Raw genomic sequence first — 18297 nt, 5'->3', positions numbered from 1 at the left:
CAATGTGCACTTTTGTTTTCAAATTTTTTAAATGCCTAGTTTTATCAAAGGCAGGTGATACAGGAAGTTACACATGTATGGCCAGAAATGTAGCAGGACGAGATTTATATGACAGAACGCTTAGAGTACAAGGTAAATTGTTAGATATGACCAATCATAAGGTGAATTATCAACAAGAAATTTAAAAATTAAGAATTTTAAGTAGAATTTTTACATATTTTATTAATGAGAATGATTGAAATTTCTTAGGAATTTTATAGACAATACAAGAAAGGGTTGTGTTTTATTGTTAAAGCATGCAATAAAATGCTAAGATGGAGAAGAATTCTAAATTCTAAATTAAAGGCATTTAATAAAACCATAGATATGTAAATGGCTTCTTGAAAGCTTTTTGTTGTCCTTTATGTTAAGACTTATGTTGTACAGTTTCAAAGTTTTAGGGACATTTTTCTACTGCATAGAAACCTTGTGTAATATTTTTTGAAGTTTAAACCACTGTATTTTTAATTACTCCACATTTTTATCATTGTTAATAGTTCCTCCATCAATTCGACAGTCACCTCTAAACAAGGAAGTAATTTTAAATGGAAGATTTATCTTGAAATGTGGTGCTACTGGAATCCCTGTACCTACTATAACATGGACAAGGAATGGGGAACCAGTCCAAAGTAAGTTCTATTTGGTAAATATATAAAAGATGTTGATTAGACAACAGACTTACAGATAGACACATTTACACTTGTATGTAAATTGCACTATTACTTAAAATATTGCATCACAATTCAAAACATTTTGCGCCATAATCGTAAAGTGGTTGTTGCATGAAGTGAGAAGGTGAAATGAAAAACAAACACCACAGAATTTATCATCAATATCCTTGATTGCAGCATCATAGAAATGGATAAGTTGTCTTGTTTTGTTTAACATATAAGGCATCACACATATTGTCTTAATGTAGATTTGGTCTTTCATCATCTCACATAGTAAAAGAGCAGAAGGCAATCAGTATAATGTAAGATTTTTCATTTAAATGAAGAAAATAAAGTGTTTTATCTTATTTTTAGTGCTGTTTTTCGAAAACGAAGAATTGTTTTATATGAAAATGAGCCATATAAGAGGAGATTACTCAGATAATTGTTCTTTTAAAGAAACATTTTACAGCATTCCTGACACGATTGGAAGCAGTACCTCTGGCCAAGGAAAGCCAGTGGAAATGGTACTGAATTGCTGGTAAAATGTCATCTATTTTTGTTAAGAAAGTTAAATGAACATTCAGACCACACAATCTATACTGTCTATACACAGCCTGACAACTTATTGTATTATTCTTTTCTTTCCTCGAAGCAAGAGGACAAACACATGTTGGCAGAATAATTTTAACCAACATTTTCACAACAAAAACATTTTATTTTAATTTCTTCTTATAGTTTACTTACATACTTATATTGAACTTTCACTTTCAGTTGCTATTAATAACGTTACTTACCATTGTAACATTGTGACGTTTAAATTTTAACAGCATGATTTTATGTATTGTTTTTATACGCCCGTCGTCTTTTAGACGGGACGTATTATGGTATACCGTTGTCCGTCTGTCCGTCCGTCCGTCCGTCGTCCACACTTCGGACAATAACTCAAAAACACTTTCACCAATTTCCATGAAACTTAAGTGAATTGTTAATATCTATTGACGTAAGCTCCCTTTCATTTTTTTTTAATTTCAGATTTTAAGTTTTGGATTTATAGGGCTTTATTCATAAAAAAGGGGGGATTTTCAACACTTCGGACAATAACTCAAAAAGTCTTTCACCAATGTCCATGAAACTTTGGTGAATTGTTTATATCTATTGATGTAAGCTCTCTTTCAATTTTTATAAATTTCAGATTTTAAGTTTTGGATTTATGGGGCTTTATTCATAAAAAAAAGGGGGATTTTCAACACTTCGGACAATAACTCAAAAAGGCTTTCACCAATGTCCATGAAACTTAAGTGAATTGTTTATATCTATTGATGTAAGCTCCCTTTTAATTTTTATAAATTTCAGATTTTAAGTTTTGGATTTATTGGGCTTTATTCATAAAAAAAAGGGGGATTTTCAACACTTCGGACAATAACTCAAAAAGGCTTTCACCAATGTCCATGAAACTTTGGTGAATTGTTTATATCTATTGATGTAAGCTCCCTTATAATTTTTATAAATTTCAGATTTTACATTTCCGTGTTATGAATTTTTATGCTTAAAAAAGGGGGGGGTTTCCAATTTTGGGACAATAACTTACACTTTCACAAAATTTTATGCAACTTTGATAAATTGTTTATATCTATTGACATAAGCTCCCTTTCCATTTTTATAAATTTTAGATTTTACGTTTTCTTAAGTAATGAATTTTTATACTTAAAAAAGGGGGATTTTATGAAACTTTGGTGAATATATTAATGTAACATCCCTTTTGATTTGTATATATATTTCTAGTTGATCATATAAATTCATTTAAAGCATAAAAGACAAGTTAAAAAAGGGCAACGGGCGTATCATGCGCTAAAGCGCAGCCCTTTATTATCCTGATGACGGTGCCCTAGGCACCGAAACATGTCGATCAATAAATTTCTGCAGCAGTCCCTAAAGTGTTGTTGTTATAAGACTCTCTACATTTTATGTTTTTTATCATAACGACCCTTCATACCTGAGGTATCCACTTTATGGACTCTACCGTACTACAGACTCACCAGGCGTTGGTTCACTTTCATTTGTAATTGATTATAAAAGGAATGTGCAGAGGATTTATCTTTTTTTATCTTCTTTATTTTGTTTTGTAGCAAGACGGCAAATTGCATGTTCACAATTTTAAATGTATTTGCTGAAAGCAAATTATATTGAATATCTCATCATATTTTATCTCAAAATTTTATACTTTAATATTCTTTCTATCACACAAATTTGGTTTTTCTATCCTTAATCTATACATAATTGTGCAAAATTTTGAAGAACCTGTATCTTGTTAAAAAGATCTGTGATCCATACTTTTATTATATATTTTTGAAAATAGTACGGTATAAACTTTATTTTTGAAAATAGTATGGTATAAACTTTATTTTTGAAAATAGTATGGTATAAACTTTATTTTTGAAAATAGTATGGTATAAACTTTATTTTTGAAAATAGTATGGTATAAACTTTATTTTGGCAAATTATTTTTTTAAAAACTATTGATTTTAACTAAGATCCCTTATCTACTGTAAAGCCAGAAGCTGTTTATCAACACTTACTCAACATTATTGTGCACGCTCCTATATGCAACTTCGATCTTTATTATGTTTAATGTTTAACTCTTACAATTCTATTTGTAGATAGAGCCAGTTACCATGGAAGGAGTAGACTTATTATCAGGAATGCTATTGAACAAGATGCTGGAATGTACACATGTATTGCAAAGAATCCAGCTGGAATGGATACAGTTTCAGTATCAGTAGTCATGAAAGGTTTGTATACATGTATTGTCGAGTTGCCAGCTGGAATGTATATAGCTTCAGTATCAGTAGTTATGAAAGGTTTGTACACATGTTTTGTCAGGAATCCAGCTGGAATGTATATAGCTTCAGTATCAGTAGTCATGAAAGGTTTGTACCCATGTATTGTCAGGAATCCAGCTGGAATGGATACAGCTTCAGTATCAGTAGTAATGAAAGGTTTGTGTACATGTTTTGTCAGGAATCCAGCTGGAATGGATACACCTTCAGTAACAGTAGTAATGAAAGGTTTGTATACATGTATTGTCAGGAATCCAGCTGGAATGGATATAACTTCAGTATCAGTAGTACTGAAAGGTTTGTACATGTTTTGTCAGGAATCCGGCTGAAATTGATACAGCTTCAGTATCAGTAGTCATGAAAGGTTTGTACACCTGTTTTGTGAGGAATCCGGCTGAAATTGATACAGCTTCAGTATCAGTAGTCATGAAAGTTATGTACACATGTTTGTCAGGAATCCAGCTGGAATGGATACAGCTTCAGTATCAGTAGTCATGAAAGGTATGTACACATGTTTGTCAGGAATCCAGCTGGAATGGATACAGCTTCAGCATCAGTAGTCATGAAAGGTATGTACACATGTTTGTCAGGAATCCAGCTGGAATGGATACAGCTTCAGTATCAGTAGTCATGAAAGGTTTGTATACATGTATTGTCGAGTTGCCAGCTGGAATGTATATAGCTTCAGTATCAGTAGTTATGAAAGGTTTGTACACATGTTTTGTCAGGAATCCAGCTGGAATGGATACAGCTTCAGTATCAGTAGTCATGAAAGGTATGTACACATGTTTTGTCAGGAATCCAGCTGGAATGGATACAGCTTCAGTATCAGTAGTCATGAAAGGTATGTACACATGTTTTGTCAGGAATCCAGCTGGAATGGATACAGCTTCAGTATCAGTAGTCATGAAAGGTATGTACACATGTTTTGTCAGGAATCCAGCTGGAATGGATACAGCTTCAGTATCAGTAGTCATGAAAGGTATGTACACATGTTTTGTCAGGAATCCAGCTGGAATGGATACAGCTTCAGTATCAGTAGTCATGAAAGGTATGTACACATGTTTTGTCAGGAATCCAGCTGGAATGGATACAGCTTCAGTATCAGTAGTCATGAAAGGTATGTACACATGTTTGTTAGGAATTCTATGTACTGGCAATAGGTACTTCAGTATCAGTAGTTGTAAAAGATTCTTGATTGCAAATTTGTTTAATGCATATAATTTTATTTAAAAATAAAATCTTTAACAGAATCTTTACATGATGCCACTGTGTATCTATTACTTTTTTATCAGTGTTAGCTTAACAAAGCATGGACTTTGCCATAATTATAAAAAATTGGAAGTCAGGGTTGGGAATTTGTCCTGCCGATGTATTTCTTGACAATTTTTTTACAGTACCACCAAGAGTTATTGTTCCTGACAGTGAAAGAGTTGTTACAGTAGCAGAGACGGTTATATTATCCTGTTCTGTTGGAGGTGACCCTTTACCAGATATCTATTGGACCAAGAATGGACGTTCAATACAACTGGGGAATAGAATACAACAATTAGCAAATGGATCCTTGGTCATCTTTGATTCTACAGTAATAATAGTTTTCTTACATAAAAAAACAATCTACTTGACATTTAATAGTTTGATAAATGTTAACTTATTCAAATAAATTGTCCTGTATTTGCTTTCTGAAGTGTCCATTCTAAAGTATCAAATAAACCATAAAAAACAGAGAATGATGATGTCACAATACATGTTGAGCCCATAAAGGTTAGACATATTTAATGGTGTTTTTTTATTCCTTTGCCTATTAGTATCAAAATAATGAATTTATATCTATGGTGTATATTTCTTCTTGGTAAGGATAGACCTTTTAAAATAAGGAATTGTTACAATAATGATTTATTTATAGTAAAATCTCTAATGAAGCATTGGCTGCTCCATATCTGAATTTGAATCTCTCTAGCAGAGCCATATCCAATATCTGTCTCAGAATAAATTACTAAATATATGTAAATTAAATTTCTCTAGCAGTCATATCCAATACTGGTCTCAGGATTACTTACTAAATATAGGTGTTGGTTGATACAGACAGCAGGACGGTGGCCATGGAAGTCGAAATCTGCTAAGGAGTGTGTAACAACTCACCTGCCGAATCAACTAGCTCTGTATATGCCAATTGGAATCTCCCTGGCAGAGGCTTATGTCATATCCCATGTCAGTCTCAAAATTACTATCTCTCTTTTCAATTTATATTCCATGTCTTTCTGCAAATTACTAAATATATGTCAGTAGAAATCTCTTTGGCAGAGCTATATTTCATGTCTTTGAATTATAAGGGGAACCACTAGTGGAAAGTCAATGATATATGGTGCTATGCAGTTGTAATCACAGTGATTGGCATATCTCATTTTGATGAAGATTAATTCAGCCCATCCCCCTTAGTCATGGTTTATTGACTTTTAAACTTTTGCATATTTTACATTTTTTAAAAAGGTTTTCTTATTAGATCAGTTTAAAATGAATCACTAATATTTAGTGCACGATTTTTGGTATGCGATTGAATTAGAGGTCCTCTGTGGCTAAGTGGTCTACGTAGCTCATTGCCAGTTTTCTTGCCAAAGGTCAGTTCTCTGTAGGAACTTGTGCTTCTTTCACAAGTAAAAACTGCCTGTCACACTATAGTGCTGAAAGTAGCATTGAACACCCAACAATTATTCATGTGAATTAGCATTTGCACATCTCATATTTCCTTGGAGTACAGTTCATTGACATTGACAAATGCAAGACATATCTCTAAGACAACAGTTTTATAAATACTTAAAGATAAAAAGACAAATAGAAGAAGCAAAACTTCAATTTACTTTATTATTATTAAGAACGAGGTGTATTGTTTTGCAAGTTTACTCACACCTCTAATTATAATTGTTTAATTTCCTGGGGATTTTCTGTTTCAATATATTTTCAGAGTTCTGACGCTGGGGATTATAAATGTGTAGCTACAAATGAGGCTGGGTCATCTGAAGGAGTGGCAACACTGTCAGTTCATGGTGAGAATAAATAGCAGTTTCTATTTTAATGGAAACTAAAGTTAAAGCACAAAGATAGAATTGCACATAACTTAAGATCGAATAGATTCTATGATAAATCAAGCTGTGTGGATTTTTCGAAAAAATAAATTACTTTTATGCCCCATTTATTATGCCCCATTTATGGGCATTATGTTTTCTGGTCTGTGCGTCCGTACCTTTGTTCGTTCCTTCATACATTCGTTCATCCGTCTGTTCTGCTTCAGGTTTAAGTTTTTGGTCAAGGTAGTTTTTGATGAAGTTGAATTCCAATCAACTTGAAACTTAGTACACATGTTCCCTATGATACGATCTTTCTAATTTTTCAAATTTTTAAAATCACAGTTTTTACCCCATTTTCACGCTCCACTGAACATAGAAAATTATAGTGTGGATGGGGCATCCATGTACTAGGGACACATTCTTGTTTTATTAAACTTTGGCATCTCTTTATCTTAAGGGCATACGATACAGTTTTGAACCTGTATTTACAAGTTGATGAAAATTTGCATATAAGCTATTTTTTACCTGATTAAATCAAATATGTCATAAAAAATATACCTTCATTTGCTACTTTTTGAGTAAAATGAGGTCGACAATTTGTATATTTGCTCAAAATTCAGATTTGTGTCCGTATTTTCTTTTTCGAAAGAACGACGTAACTTTTTTGCTTTAAGAGATAAACACAAAATGTTTTTTGTTAAATAATTGTTAATTTCTGTATTTTATAAGTAACATTGAAAATTATGCAATTTTTATTCCGAAATAACTCTATATTTATCATATGTTCATGAATAGAGGAAAAACGTAATTTTTTGCTGCATGTTTATCAAAATTAAAAAAATTGCGCTATTTACAGTTTTATAAAATTTGGGTCACATAATCTCCTTGCAAAATGAAACAAATTGCTGTTTTAAAAAATAGGGGTCCATGCACTCGTTTTCAAATTAAATCAGTTTGAATGATAAAAATCAGTCGAAAAATGCATCTTTTCCCGATATGTCATAGTTTGACGTCGTGAAAATAACATTTTATGTTAGCAACGTCATTACCTTCACTGTAACTGTATCGTATGCCCTTAAAGTACCAGTGACTTTTATATGTTTGCTACTGCTTGTTCTTTGGTTTATCTCATTTATTCTTTATTTCTATAACAGAACCACCAATGTTTAAGATAGAACCTACCAATACTACTGTGGTAGAAGGAGGTGTTATGACAATGGACTGTGTGGCCGAAGGAGAACCCCAACCTAGTGTAACATGGCAAAGGGGATGGACAGAGATTGTACCAGGAGGCAGAATAGCCATTCTTCCAAATAATTCTTTGAGGTTATTTATTTATTACAGAATCAAGACAACTATGTTCTGATGACAAAATATTTTTTTTTGAGATTGTTCAAGGACTTTGAATATAGAGTTTTTAACTGTTTTACATAATTGAAACTAGATTTTTCTGTGACCCCCTACTGCATATACCCACATATTGTATATTCTGTAAGCTCTAATTATAGGTATTGAACTTATTATTACTATCTAAAAAAAACATGATCACAATAAGACAGACTAAAAATAGTAAATTAACACATCTATAATGATAAATAGTGATGTGCACAAACATTTTGAAAAATAATATTTTGTAGACTGAATACTGTAGTATGCTACAAAATCTTTATATCTGTATTCAAAAAATAACCATTATATTTGATTTTACAGAATATTTACAGTCCAGTTGTCTGATACGGGAATATATAGATGTAAAGCTAGTAACTCCTTGGGGAAGACACTAATAGAGGCAGCTCTGACAGTAATGGGTAAGACACTATACATTCTATAGCTATTTGTACACATGTAGCCTCAATTATTATTTTGGTATCTGTTATGATTGTTATCCATTTTTTCATTTCACGATTTCCAAACCCAAAGTAGAGTCAGGTGATCAAACAGGCTCTTGAGAGCCTTTTGTTATGATTGTTCCTGCAGGTGACTATAATGGTGGTATAAAAAAAAATAAGCAACTTTAAATTTGATTCTTTCAATGATTTTTTGAAAGTAGATCTATGTCTTTTAAAGGCACCATATTTCAACATTTAAATTGATATATTTTGCAGTGCATGGTCAATATTCTGATTGGTCAGATTGGAATCCCTGTAGTAAAAGTTGTGGAACAGGAAACCAGTTAAGGACCAGAGAGTGTAACAATCCTCCACCAACAAATGGTGGGAGATATTGTCAGGGTCCTTCCCTAGATAACAGGACATGTGTAGTTACAGAATGTCCAGGTAAGAAACAATGGGGAAACATGGCAATCCTTTCTAGTTATATGGTTGTAGATTTTGTTTTGGAGCCTAGTAAAAATTAAGAGATGGGATATAGTTGCCAATGAGACAACACTCCACCAGAGACAAAATGACATCTATAGGTCACTGTATGGCCTTCAACGTTGACCAATACCTGTACCACATTGTCAGCTATAAATGAAAGAACAAATTTAAAACAATTCAAACAAAAAACTAACAACCTGATTTTAGGACATGTTTTGTAAGGGGAATGTCAATGTAAGAACCAAAGGCAAACAGGACAGTTCTTGCTCATTAAATTGTAAGAAATATTGCTCACTGGCATGGTAATGAGAAACTGATCTCATCAGAGCTTGTTTTTTAATGCCCACGCTGCAACGGAGAACTTATTAAATTTACCCATGTACATTTGTACGTAACAAAATTAGTTTACCTCAACCATATTTTGTGAAACGTAAACACAATAATATTGTCATCACCAATCCAATTTGGGTAGTGTCATATTCACCACTGTTCTTGATTTATCTCCCTTTATAGATGGAAAAATTGCATACATTTGCTGGTTTGACAATTTAACTTTACTTTGTCTAAACTTTATGAAACTTATAGACAAAGCTAATTACCACCAAATATAGATCAAGTTTAAATTTGGTTGGTGTCACTTACGTTCTTGAGTTATGTACCTCATATATTCATTTTACAGTTACACAGCAATTAAACAGAACATTATTTCAATTTGGTATTATTCTATATATAAACTTCTGTTTTTTATAGTACCAGGAGATTGGAGTGAGTGGGGTTTATGGTCGGAATGTTCCACTACATGTGACGAGGGAGTTCAGGATAGACATCGTGTCTGTAACATTCCATTATTTGGAGGACTGCCATGTGTTGGAGATAGAGATGAAGTGGTAAAGTGCAGTATTCAACCTTGTTATAGTAAGTCTTATCATTATGCAGAATTTCAGAAGAAATACTTACTGCAGACCATGTCATGAACATCTACAAAAGTTTGCAAACTTTTGATAATTTTTTTCCCCATGGAATTAAAATTTTATTATGTCCACTGTACTTTTCTACACCTTTCAGTAGATAGTAGTAACTACTGGCCTTACTTTTCAAATATGAGTACATGCAATGATAGTCAAAGTCGAAAATACAACTTCCAGTTTAATTTCAAGCATAGCCAGCTATAAATATACATTAAATGTCTCTAAAAGGACTTGGATATACTTGTTTATGTGTTCTGTCCTTTATTCTGTCCATCATATAAAATTTTGGTCACAATTAAAAAAAAAAAATCAGTGCTTTCTGAAATCTGAGATAAACTTTCATGTGAGCATGAGTGTGTATATGCTATACAGTCAAATGTGTTTTATCGACCATCATTCATCAGTTAACATGTTTATTAACACTTATAGTGAGTGTATCATTATTGACAAAAGCTCTAAGTTCATTTTTCTAATATTTCACTTTCAATTTGAACCACTTAACTTCTAGTTACATCTTCAGAACATTAAACAATTGAATTCCATATATAGTTATTCATATTGTATAAAACAATTGTAAATATAACAAGTGTGGTATAAGTCAATGTGACAGCAACCCAAACAGACAACTAAAGATCATTAACAACAACAAATCAATCTGTGAATCACCCACTGTTTAGAAAAGTTTCTCACAAATTTATCAGACTATCAAAGATTTGCTGTTGACACTAAACAACAGTTTTTGTCGAGCCTGCAACTTTTGTTGCAGAAAGCTCGACATAGGGATAGTGATCCGGCGGCGGCGTTAGCTAACTTCTTAAAAGCTTTATATTTTAGAAGGTCTAAGACCTGGATGCTTCATATTTTGTATATAGATGCCTCATGTTACGAAGTTTCCGTCAGTTACATATCCAATGTCCTTGACCTCATTTTCATGGTTCAGTGACCACTTGAAAAAAAAAGTTCAGTACGAATTCTCTCTTATTATAAGTAATAGGATAACTATATTTGATATGTGCGTACCTTGCAAGGTCCTCATGTCTGTCAGACAGTTTTCACTTGACCTGGACCTCATTTCATGGATCAGTGAACAAGGTTAAGTTTTGGAGGTCAAGTCCATATCTCAGATACTACCAGCAATAGGGCTAGTATATTCGGAGTATGGAAGGACTGTAAGGTGTACATGTCCAACTGGCAGGTGTCATCTGACCTTGACCTCATTTTCATGGTTCAGTGGTTATAGTTAAATTTTTGTGTTTTGGTCTGTTTTTCTCATACTATATGCAATAGGTCTACTATATTCGTTGTATGGAATGATTGTAAGGTGTACATGTTTAGCGGGCAGATGTCATGTGACCTTGACCTCATTTTCATGGTTCAGTGGTCAAAGTTAAGTTTTAGAGTTTTGGTCTTTTTTGCTAATACTATATGCCATAGGTCAACTATATTTGGTGTATGGAAATATTTTATGATCTTTATGTCAGTCGTGCAGGTTTATTTGACCGTGACCTCATTTTCACAGTTCATTGCACAGTGTTAATTTTTGTGTTTTGGTGTATTTTTCTTAAACTATAAGTAATAGGTCAACTATATATGTTGTATAGAAGCATTGTTAACTGTACATGTCTGCCTGGCATGGTTCATCTGACCTTGACCTCATTTTCAAGGTTCATTGGTCTTTGTTTAGTTATCTTGGTTAATGTTAAGTTTATGTGACAGTTGTAATAAAGCTTAGCTTTATACTTAGGACTATCAACATAATATCAATGATTAGTATAGAAGGCGAGACATTTCAGCGTCTGCACTCTTGTCTTTGTCTTAAATCTAATTCTAAAAGTCCAGACCTCATCATAAATGGTCTTTCTATGTTGTGATGTTTTCCCTACATTAGTCATTTTTTGGGTCCTTTTATAGCTTGCTGTTCAGTGTGGGCCAAGGCTCCGTGTTAAAGACCGTACTATAATGGTTTAATTTTCAATTTGTGACTTGGATAGAGAGTTGTCTCATTGGCGCTCATATAATACCTTCTTATATCTACTCACAACTTCCATTTATTTTTACTATTTTACATTTTAAAATGACATCAACTTCCAATATATTTTTGAACTGACTAAAACTGTATATGTATATTATTTATAAACTATAGCAAGAGTTTGATATTGACATAGGTTGGTAAATAAGAGATATTTGTTTGATCTTTTACTAGGAATCCCCCGGAAAGGAGAAGGTAATCTGGTTGGTTATATAAACAATATAGATCTAACTGAGGGCAGGATAACAGCTTTAGCTACACCTACAACTGATGGAACTTATATAAATGCTACAATAGACAATATACCTCCTGAAATATGTACGTATAGGTTTTATGGAATTGATTTGATTCTGGGTTCATCTTATCTAATATGGTGTGAAAAAGAGGTCTAGGGTGTTGCATACTGAGAATTTTGTTCATTAGGCCACACCAATTTAATTTCTTGTTCTACTGATTTTTGGACTCCAAAATTTGGGGCGAGCGAGCGATTTGAAAATTTTAATAAAAAAATATTTAATTTGCAAATTTTTGAGGCGAAGCTTGAAAAGTAAAGGCGAGCGATTATAATTTTTTTTTGTAAACATAAAATAGTAGGTTTTGACAATATTAAAACTTGATTTATCAATGTTTATCACTTGTACTTTGACATTTCTTTAATTTCTGAAGTATTTTTTCCCTGTTCACCAAGAAATAATTAAATCTGGTCTATGTACAAATGATGTATGTGTGACTGACAATGAGACCATTCTCCATCCAAGTCATAATCAGTTTGGGGACAACCCCTTTATGTTATAAATATCCCTTTTACATGTTTTATGAGGGATCAATATAAGTTATAATATATTTGTTTGTACAAAAGGGCTCATATTTTCTCAAAGAACTATATATCTATCTAGTATTAAATGGTCAAAACATGTCCAAGAATTTTGTAATATTTCTGGACTTTAACCATGTTAAATTAACACATTTACTTTAACAGTTTAATATTATTCAAAATAAGTGGACCCCTCTTTTAGAAAAAAGTTGTTTAAAATATGATGTAACTCTCCTCTTTTTGAGTACAAAATTCTAAGTTTTCAAAGGTTTTGTATAGAAGAATTATAGTACAAATCCTTGGTATTTCTATTTTCTTTTCTACATCAGTAAAATGACCCCTTGTCAGAGGGAGGGTTGTTCTCAACATGCTGATAATAACAAACACAGGTCAAAGTTCGGCCTTTTACACAGGGCTTTGATACAGACCAAACAGCAAGCTATAAAGGACCCCAAAATTATTAGCGTACACAATTCGAACAGGAAAACAAACGATCTAATTTATATATCCAAACGGGAAAATACCAATGAACAACATCAACAAACGATAACTGCCGAACGACAGGCCCCTGAATCAATCAGGACAGGTGCATAAACATGCAGCGGCTATGAATAGTTTTGTTTCGCCAGCATACAATATAATTGCAGTTGAAGGCAAATCCTTCAGAAGTTCTCTGTACTTTATTCTAACAACGAACATTTTTTGATAGGGAATATAAGTAAGGGGGAAAGAAACCAATTTTTTGTTCTTTACAGCTGTTATAAATTTATTTCGGAGCACTCCCTCTTTGGATAAATAGGTTTCATGCTGAAAAAAATATTCTCACAGATATTTACAGTGTGGTGGGGTGCTTTTATGTTTAAAATCGTTATATACAGGTTAGACTGTGATTTTAAAAACAAATGTTGATATCTTTTTATAATATTTACCAAAAAAAAAACGGTGCGGGAAATGGACATGATTACATTTCCGGATGCGGGAAGCGGGAATATAAAAAAAATTAAAAAATTCTGTTTTGAAAAAAATAGGTGCGGGCGGGTCCGTCGAACAAAGAATCAAATTGGTGTGGCCTTAGAAACATTTTGGGGATGTTTCATTCACAATAATGCTAAAAACAAGAGTTCAAGTATATTTTTCTTCAGTAATATTGGTTGATAGATTAAATTTGGAAGAGTTGCTGTTCTTTGTATATTAGTTTAGAAAACCAGTAGAAACTGCAAATAGCAAATGTTTGATATCTTATTCTTTTCTAATATTCTGATATTTCATGTTTACTTGTTTTAAAAACTGTTATTATATTTTGACAGCGGGTCATTTTCAACACTTGATATCAGTACTGAATCCAATATACTGGACCCTGTCTCAGGAAGTGGGAGGTGCCAGTAATGGCTTCAGATTGACAGATGGAAAATATAACAGGGAAACGCAAGTACAGTTTGCAACAGGTAAGTATGTCGGATACTTATTTTGTGACATATCTTGGTACACTTCTGATATGATTTAAAAGTGAAAAAAAAACCCAGTTCACTAGATTCCAATCCATTAACAAAACATATAATCTTATTTACCATGACAGTAACTTTTCTGTAAATGAATGTTGTTTTTGATGCTTTTCTTTATTGGTGTGACTTGTAAACATGAAGACAGGATAAAATGATTTCACCTAGAGTAGATGTGGTATGATTGCTAATGACATAACTCTTCACAAGAGACCAAATGACACAGAAACGAACATCTATAGGTCACCTTCAACACTGAACAAAGCCCATACCGCATAGTCGGCTGTAAAAAGCCTGAAAAGACAAATTTAAAACATTCAAAAGAAAAAACTTAGTCTAATTAAATACATAAATACAAACTAAAATCAAATATGTTACACAGCAGCAAATGACAACCATTTAACTGCAAGCATGTATATTTATGTTTTATTTTAAATTCAGTGATAGATAAACAAAGAGGAAATTTTTGTATCAGAAAAAGGAATATTTGATGGGTTCAATATTTATCAATTATTATTATTATGGCTTATTGATATATAAAGTTGTGTGTTTATTGTATTAAAGACACCTTATTTAAGCAGAATATTACTAAATGTGATAATTGTGATTTATAGGTGAAATATTAAAGATGAATCATTATGTGACTGGGGTAGATAGGAATGGAGTTTTAAAGTTTGACATAATAGTCAGTGGATCTGTGCCTGAACTGCCTGTAGATAGTGAAGTTTATCTCTACCCATATACAGAAGATTATATCCAGACAGGACCAAGTGAGTTATCTCCCCGTAGAATAAGTATAGTTATCTTCATGGAAGCCTATTTCAAGTGGTGAAGATTTTGTTGATCTTTTCTTATAATGAAGATTTTTAGTTCACCTAGTTTTAAAAGACCATGTGAGCTGTCATCATGCTTGCCTTTTATTGTAAAAAACTGAATTAGATAATTACAATGATTTAAACAGTGAAAATAGGTATTAATATAAGATGTATAAAAATATCACTAAAACAAAATTTGTAGATAAGCAAACATAGCTGAAAGAAAGATAGCTGGTTAAAATATTGACATGGAATATTTTTAACAGATATGCAATCCAGACTGTTATATTTTTTTTAATCTGCCTTTTATCTTCTAAAGAAATACTGGATAGACAATTTTTTTTATAAAGAACTAGAAATAAGAAAGGATATTTAAAGAATAGTTAAACTTTACAGCTTTGTATTGTAAAATGTAGGAGTATATATGTGAACATCTCATCAATTCGTGCTTGAGTTACTTCTTAGTTGATTTTTTATTACATATGCATGTTTTCAAAAAAAAGAGGCCTTATAAAACCCTCTTCTTTATTTGGAAGCAAATGTAATAATATTTATATATTTTTCAGCCAGTCTGTATTCCCATTCATCCAGGCTGATGAGAGTAAATGGTCACATGCTACCTTATGCCTGGAATCATACCATATCATATGACCAGTCACATGGTGTCATGCCATACTTAGTACAGAAACTAACTACCAAAGATATCAATATCAAAATGGACCAGGATAGACAACAGCTGATGTTTACCTTTACCTCACAGATATCACCAGGTATCACATGTAACATTACGTAGGGCAACATATATTCTACTGTAAATGTATGATAAAGGGCAACATTTATTCTACTGTAAATGTATGATATAGAATAGTTTGTTTTGCCACACCACACAAGAGAAGACATTGAGAAGACCACAGAAGCGATTGAACTTATAGTTTTTATAAGAATTCTTCGACTGTTTTATAAATAATTATGTTATTATTAATGTCTGTGTCATTTTGGTCTCTTGTGGATAGTTGTCTCATTGGCAATCATACCACATCTTCTTTTTTATATTAACTCTTTGAAAAAACAATGGGTGTATCATGTGCTCATGGCACAGCTGTTTATTCTTTTCAATTTCCTAGCATGCAAAGAGGATATAAGGGTCTTATTTTCCAGTTGATATGATTGATACCACAACAATATAGAAGAGAAAATACATTCAAAAGTTTACAATAATGACTTTATACACAGTTGGGCCTAAATTGAACAAATATTTTATTCCTTCCTCACTTTGTCACATGTTTTAAGAAGTTTTGAAACTCCCTATCAGACCAATTAAACAGAAACACATATAGCTATGTATAACCTATCATCGTTTTATAGGTTTTATCAATGTCCATGATTGAGAAGAGCAGTTATAATAGTATTTCTATGACAACATGTTTATTTGTAGTATAACAGGTTTTTCCCTATCTCATATACGGTCATCATATATACACTATTTTTTACGGAAAATGGAGATCAGGTTTCATTGAGCATTTGATGCAGAATATGGAATGTTTATTAATATAAAAAATATTTTGGTAAAATGCGTCTTTTCTTACAGATACACAAAGTAACCAGTGTCCTAAAGGTTTCATATTAAACAATGGAGGATCATTTTGTACAGGTTTGTTATTAAGAAAAGTTACTGTCATATAATCATGCAATTATTGTGTTAAGTGCCACTGGGAACCAAGAATTTTGAAGTGATGACTTGAAAATTAGTGTTTCTTGTATTCATCCTGACTCATAAAATCTTCTCATGAAAGCTCAGTGTTATATCAAAATCTTCACAGCAGTCATCTGACACTCTTTCTATTTTGGTGCAATATTGCAAATTTGATTAAATTTAACATGCTTGTTTTATTTGCATGAAGGACGTTCTTAATCTATCTAAAAAATAAATTCTGCATAATTCATACAAGTTTTGTTCACTTTCCATCCACAAAATAATTTGATTATACATGTATGATGTATTCAAGGCTAGCAGGGATATGCTATAGAGATAACTGTCTAATAACTATTTTAACTTTTCTTTTAAAACAAAGACTGGAAAAATAAAAATTTTTGGTCGTATATTGGTATCACGTGGTTGTCATCTGCGTTGACCGAAGATGGATGGTTTCCGGATAAAAACTTTAGTATAAGTAAATAGAAACCATGAAATTTTACCACAAGGTTTATAACCACTATAGGAATGTTGGGATTGATTTTTAGGGGTTATGGTCCCAATTGTTTAGGAATAGGGGGCAAAAAAAGGGGCTCAAAATATTTTTTTGTAGTTTAGAGACAATAACTTGTGTTAATGAATCCCTCTAAAAACATTCAACAAGTTTCCATACTACAAAGGGATGGTTAGGATTGACCTTGGGGGTTATGTCTACAAACCATTTAGGAAATAAGGGCAAAAAAAGGGAAAAACTAGGATTTTTCTTGTTAAAGGACAATTGAGACAATTTAAAAGCAGTGTAAGGGACGTAATCCAAATCAATTTAAAGAACAATGTTTGATTACCTACCTTACAGTGCTTGTAAATTATGTTTTAAGAAATGATGATCGTCTTGAAGTGATTAACTGTCAACTTATTTTTAGCAGTTATTATTAATTAATATTAATTTTAGCCATGACGATGTATGTCATTTTACATTTTAAAACTTTAAATGGATAATTATGGTTGCAAACTCTATAAGAAATTTTATTTTAAATACTTACCATGTCTTGAGGGAACGACTTTTTTTAATAAGGGAAAGGGGGGGGGGTGAAAAAAATTGATGTGGGGACAATTTTCCAGATTTCAGAAATTAAATATTTTTTGGGGGGTTTAATATCCAATAGCATTTGTTTTTTTGGCTTTTTGCTTTCGAGGGGGGGGGGGAGGGGGGGGCAATTCTCAACAGCATAGTGTATTGCACAAAAGGTAAAAAATTGAATATAAATTCAAATCATATCAAGTGTGAATATTGTGTCCATTTCTGCCCCAATTTTTTGAGGGTTGGGCATCAGGGGTCGTACGTATCCAGCTGCGCTCAGCAAAGCAATTTATTATCTATGGTCTAAAAATTAATTGTTTTTATGTTATTTGTGATATCATTATTAAGTCTCATTAAAGTCATATGAAACCTTGAATTATACTTTTTTTTCTGAAGAAAATTCTTTAATTTGTCCACATTTAGAAGTTTACTTTTTTTTAATTGCTTGCTTCCAGGAAGCAATTCGCTGACATATTTTCAATATTC

The 18297-nt window shown here is 32.3% G+C and overlaps 1 protein-coding gene across 4 annotated transcripts in view; it reads left to right on the top strand.

The window, feature by feature from the left end:
* The window catches only part of LOC143064640 (hemicentin-1-like), a 125670-nt gene that overhangs the window by 79151 nt on the left and 28222 nt on the right, over window positions 1–18297 (top strand). For all 4 annotated transcript variants that reach the window (XR_012975291.1, XR_012975292.1, XM_076237620.1 and 1 more), the window contains exons 39-52: window positions 51–132; window positions 537–668; window positions 3350–3481; window positions 4927–5114; window positions 6492–6573; window positions 7749–7920; window positions 8305–8402; window positions 8700–8870; window positions 9663–9827; window positions 12084–12227; window positions 14031–14168; window positions 14837–14992; window positions 15604–15807; window positions 16626–16688. Coding sequence is in view for 2 of the 4 variants with exons in the window: in XM_076237620.1 (XP_076093735.1) it covers window positions 51–132; window positions 537–668; window positions 3350–3481; window positions 4927–5114; window positions 6492–6573; window positions 7749–7920; window positions 8305–8402; window positions 8700–8870; window positions 9663–9827; window positions 12084–12227; window positions 14031–14168; window positions 14837–14992; window positions 15604–15807; window positions 16626–16688 (1927 nt within the window). In the remaining 2 variants the exon portion in view is untranslated. The remainder of the gene's footprint in view (window positions 1–50; window positions 133–536; window positions 669–3349; window positions 3482–4926; window positions 5115–6491; window positions 6574–7748; window positions 7921–8304; window positions 8403–8699; window positions 8871–9662; window positions 9828–12083; window positions 12228–14030; window positions 14169–14836; window positions 14993–15603; window positions 15808–16625; window positions 16689–18297) is intronic.

Source organism: Mytilus galloprovincialis, chromosome 2 (assembly GCF_965363235.1).
Source record: "Mytilus galloprovincialis chromosome 2, xbMytGall1.hap1.1, whole genome shotgun sequence".
NCBI classification, from domain to species: Eukaryota; Metazoa; Mollusca; class Bivalvia; order Mytilida; family Mytilidae; genus Mytilus; species Mytilus galloprovincialis.
Note: the sequence above shows the minus strand (reverse complement) of the source record. Positions and strands in the feature narration are given on the sequence as shown.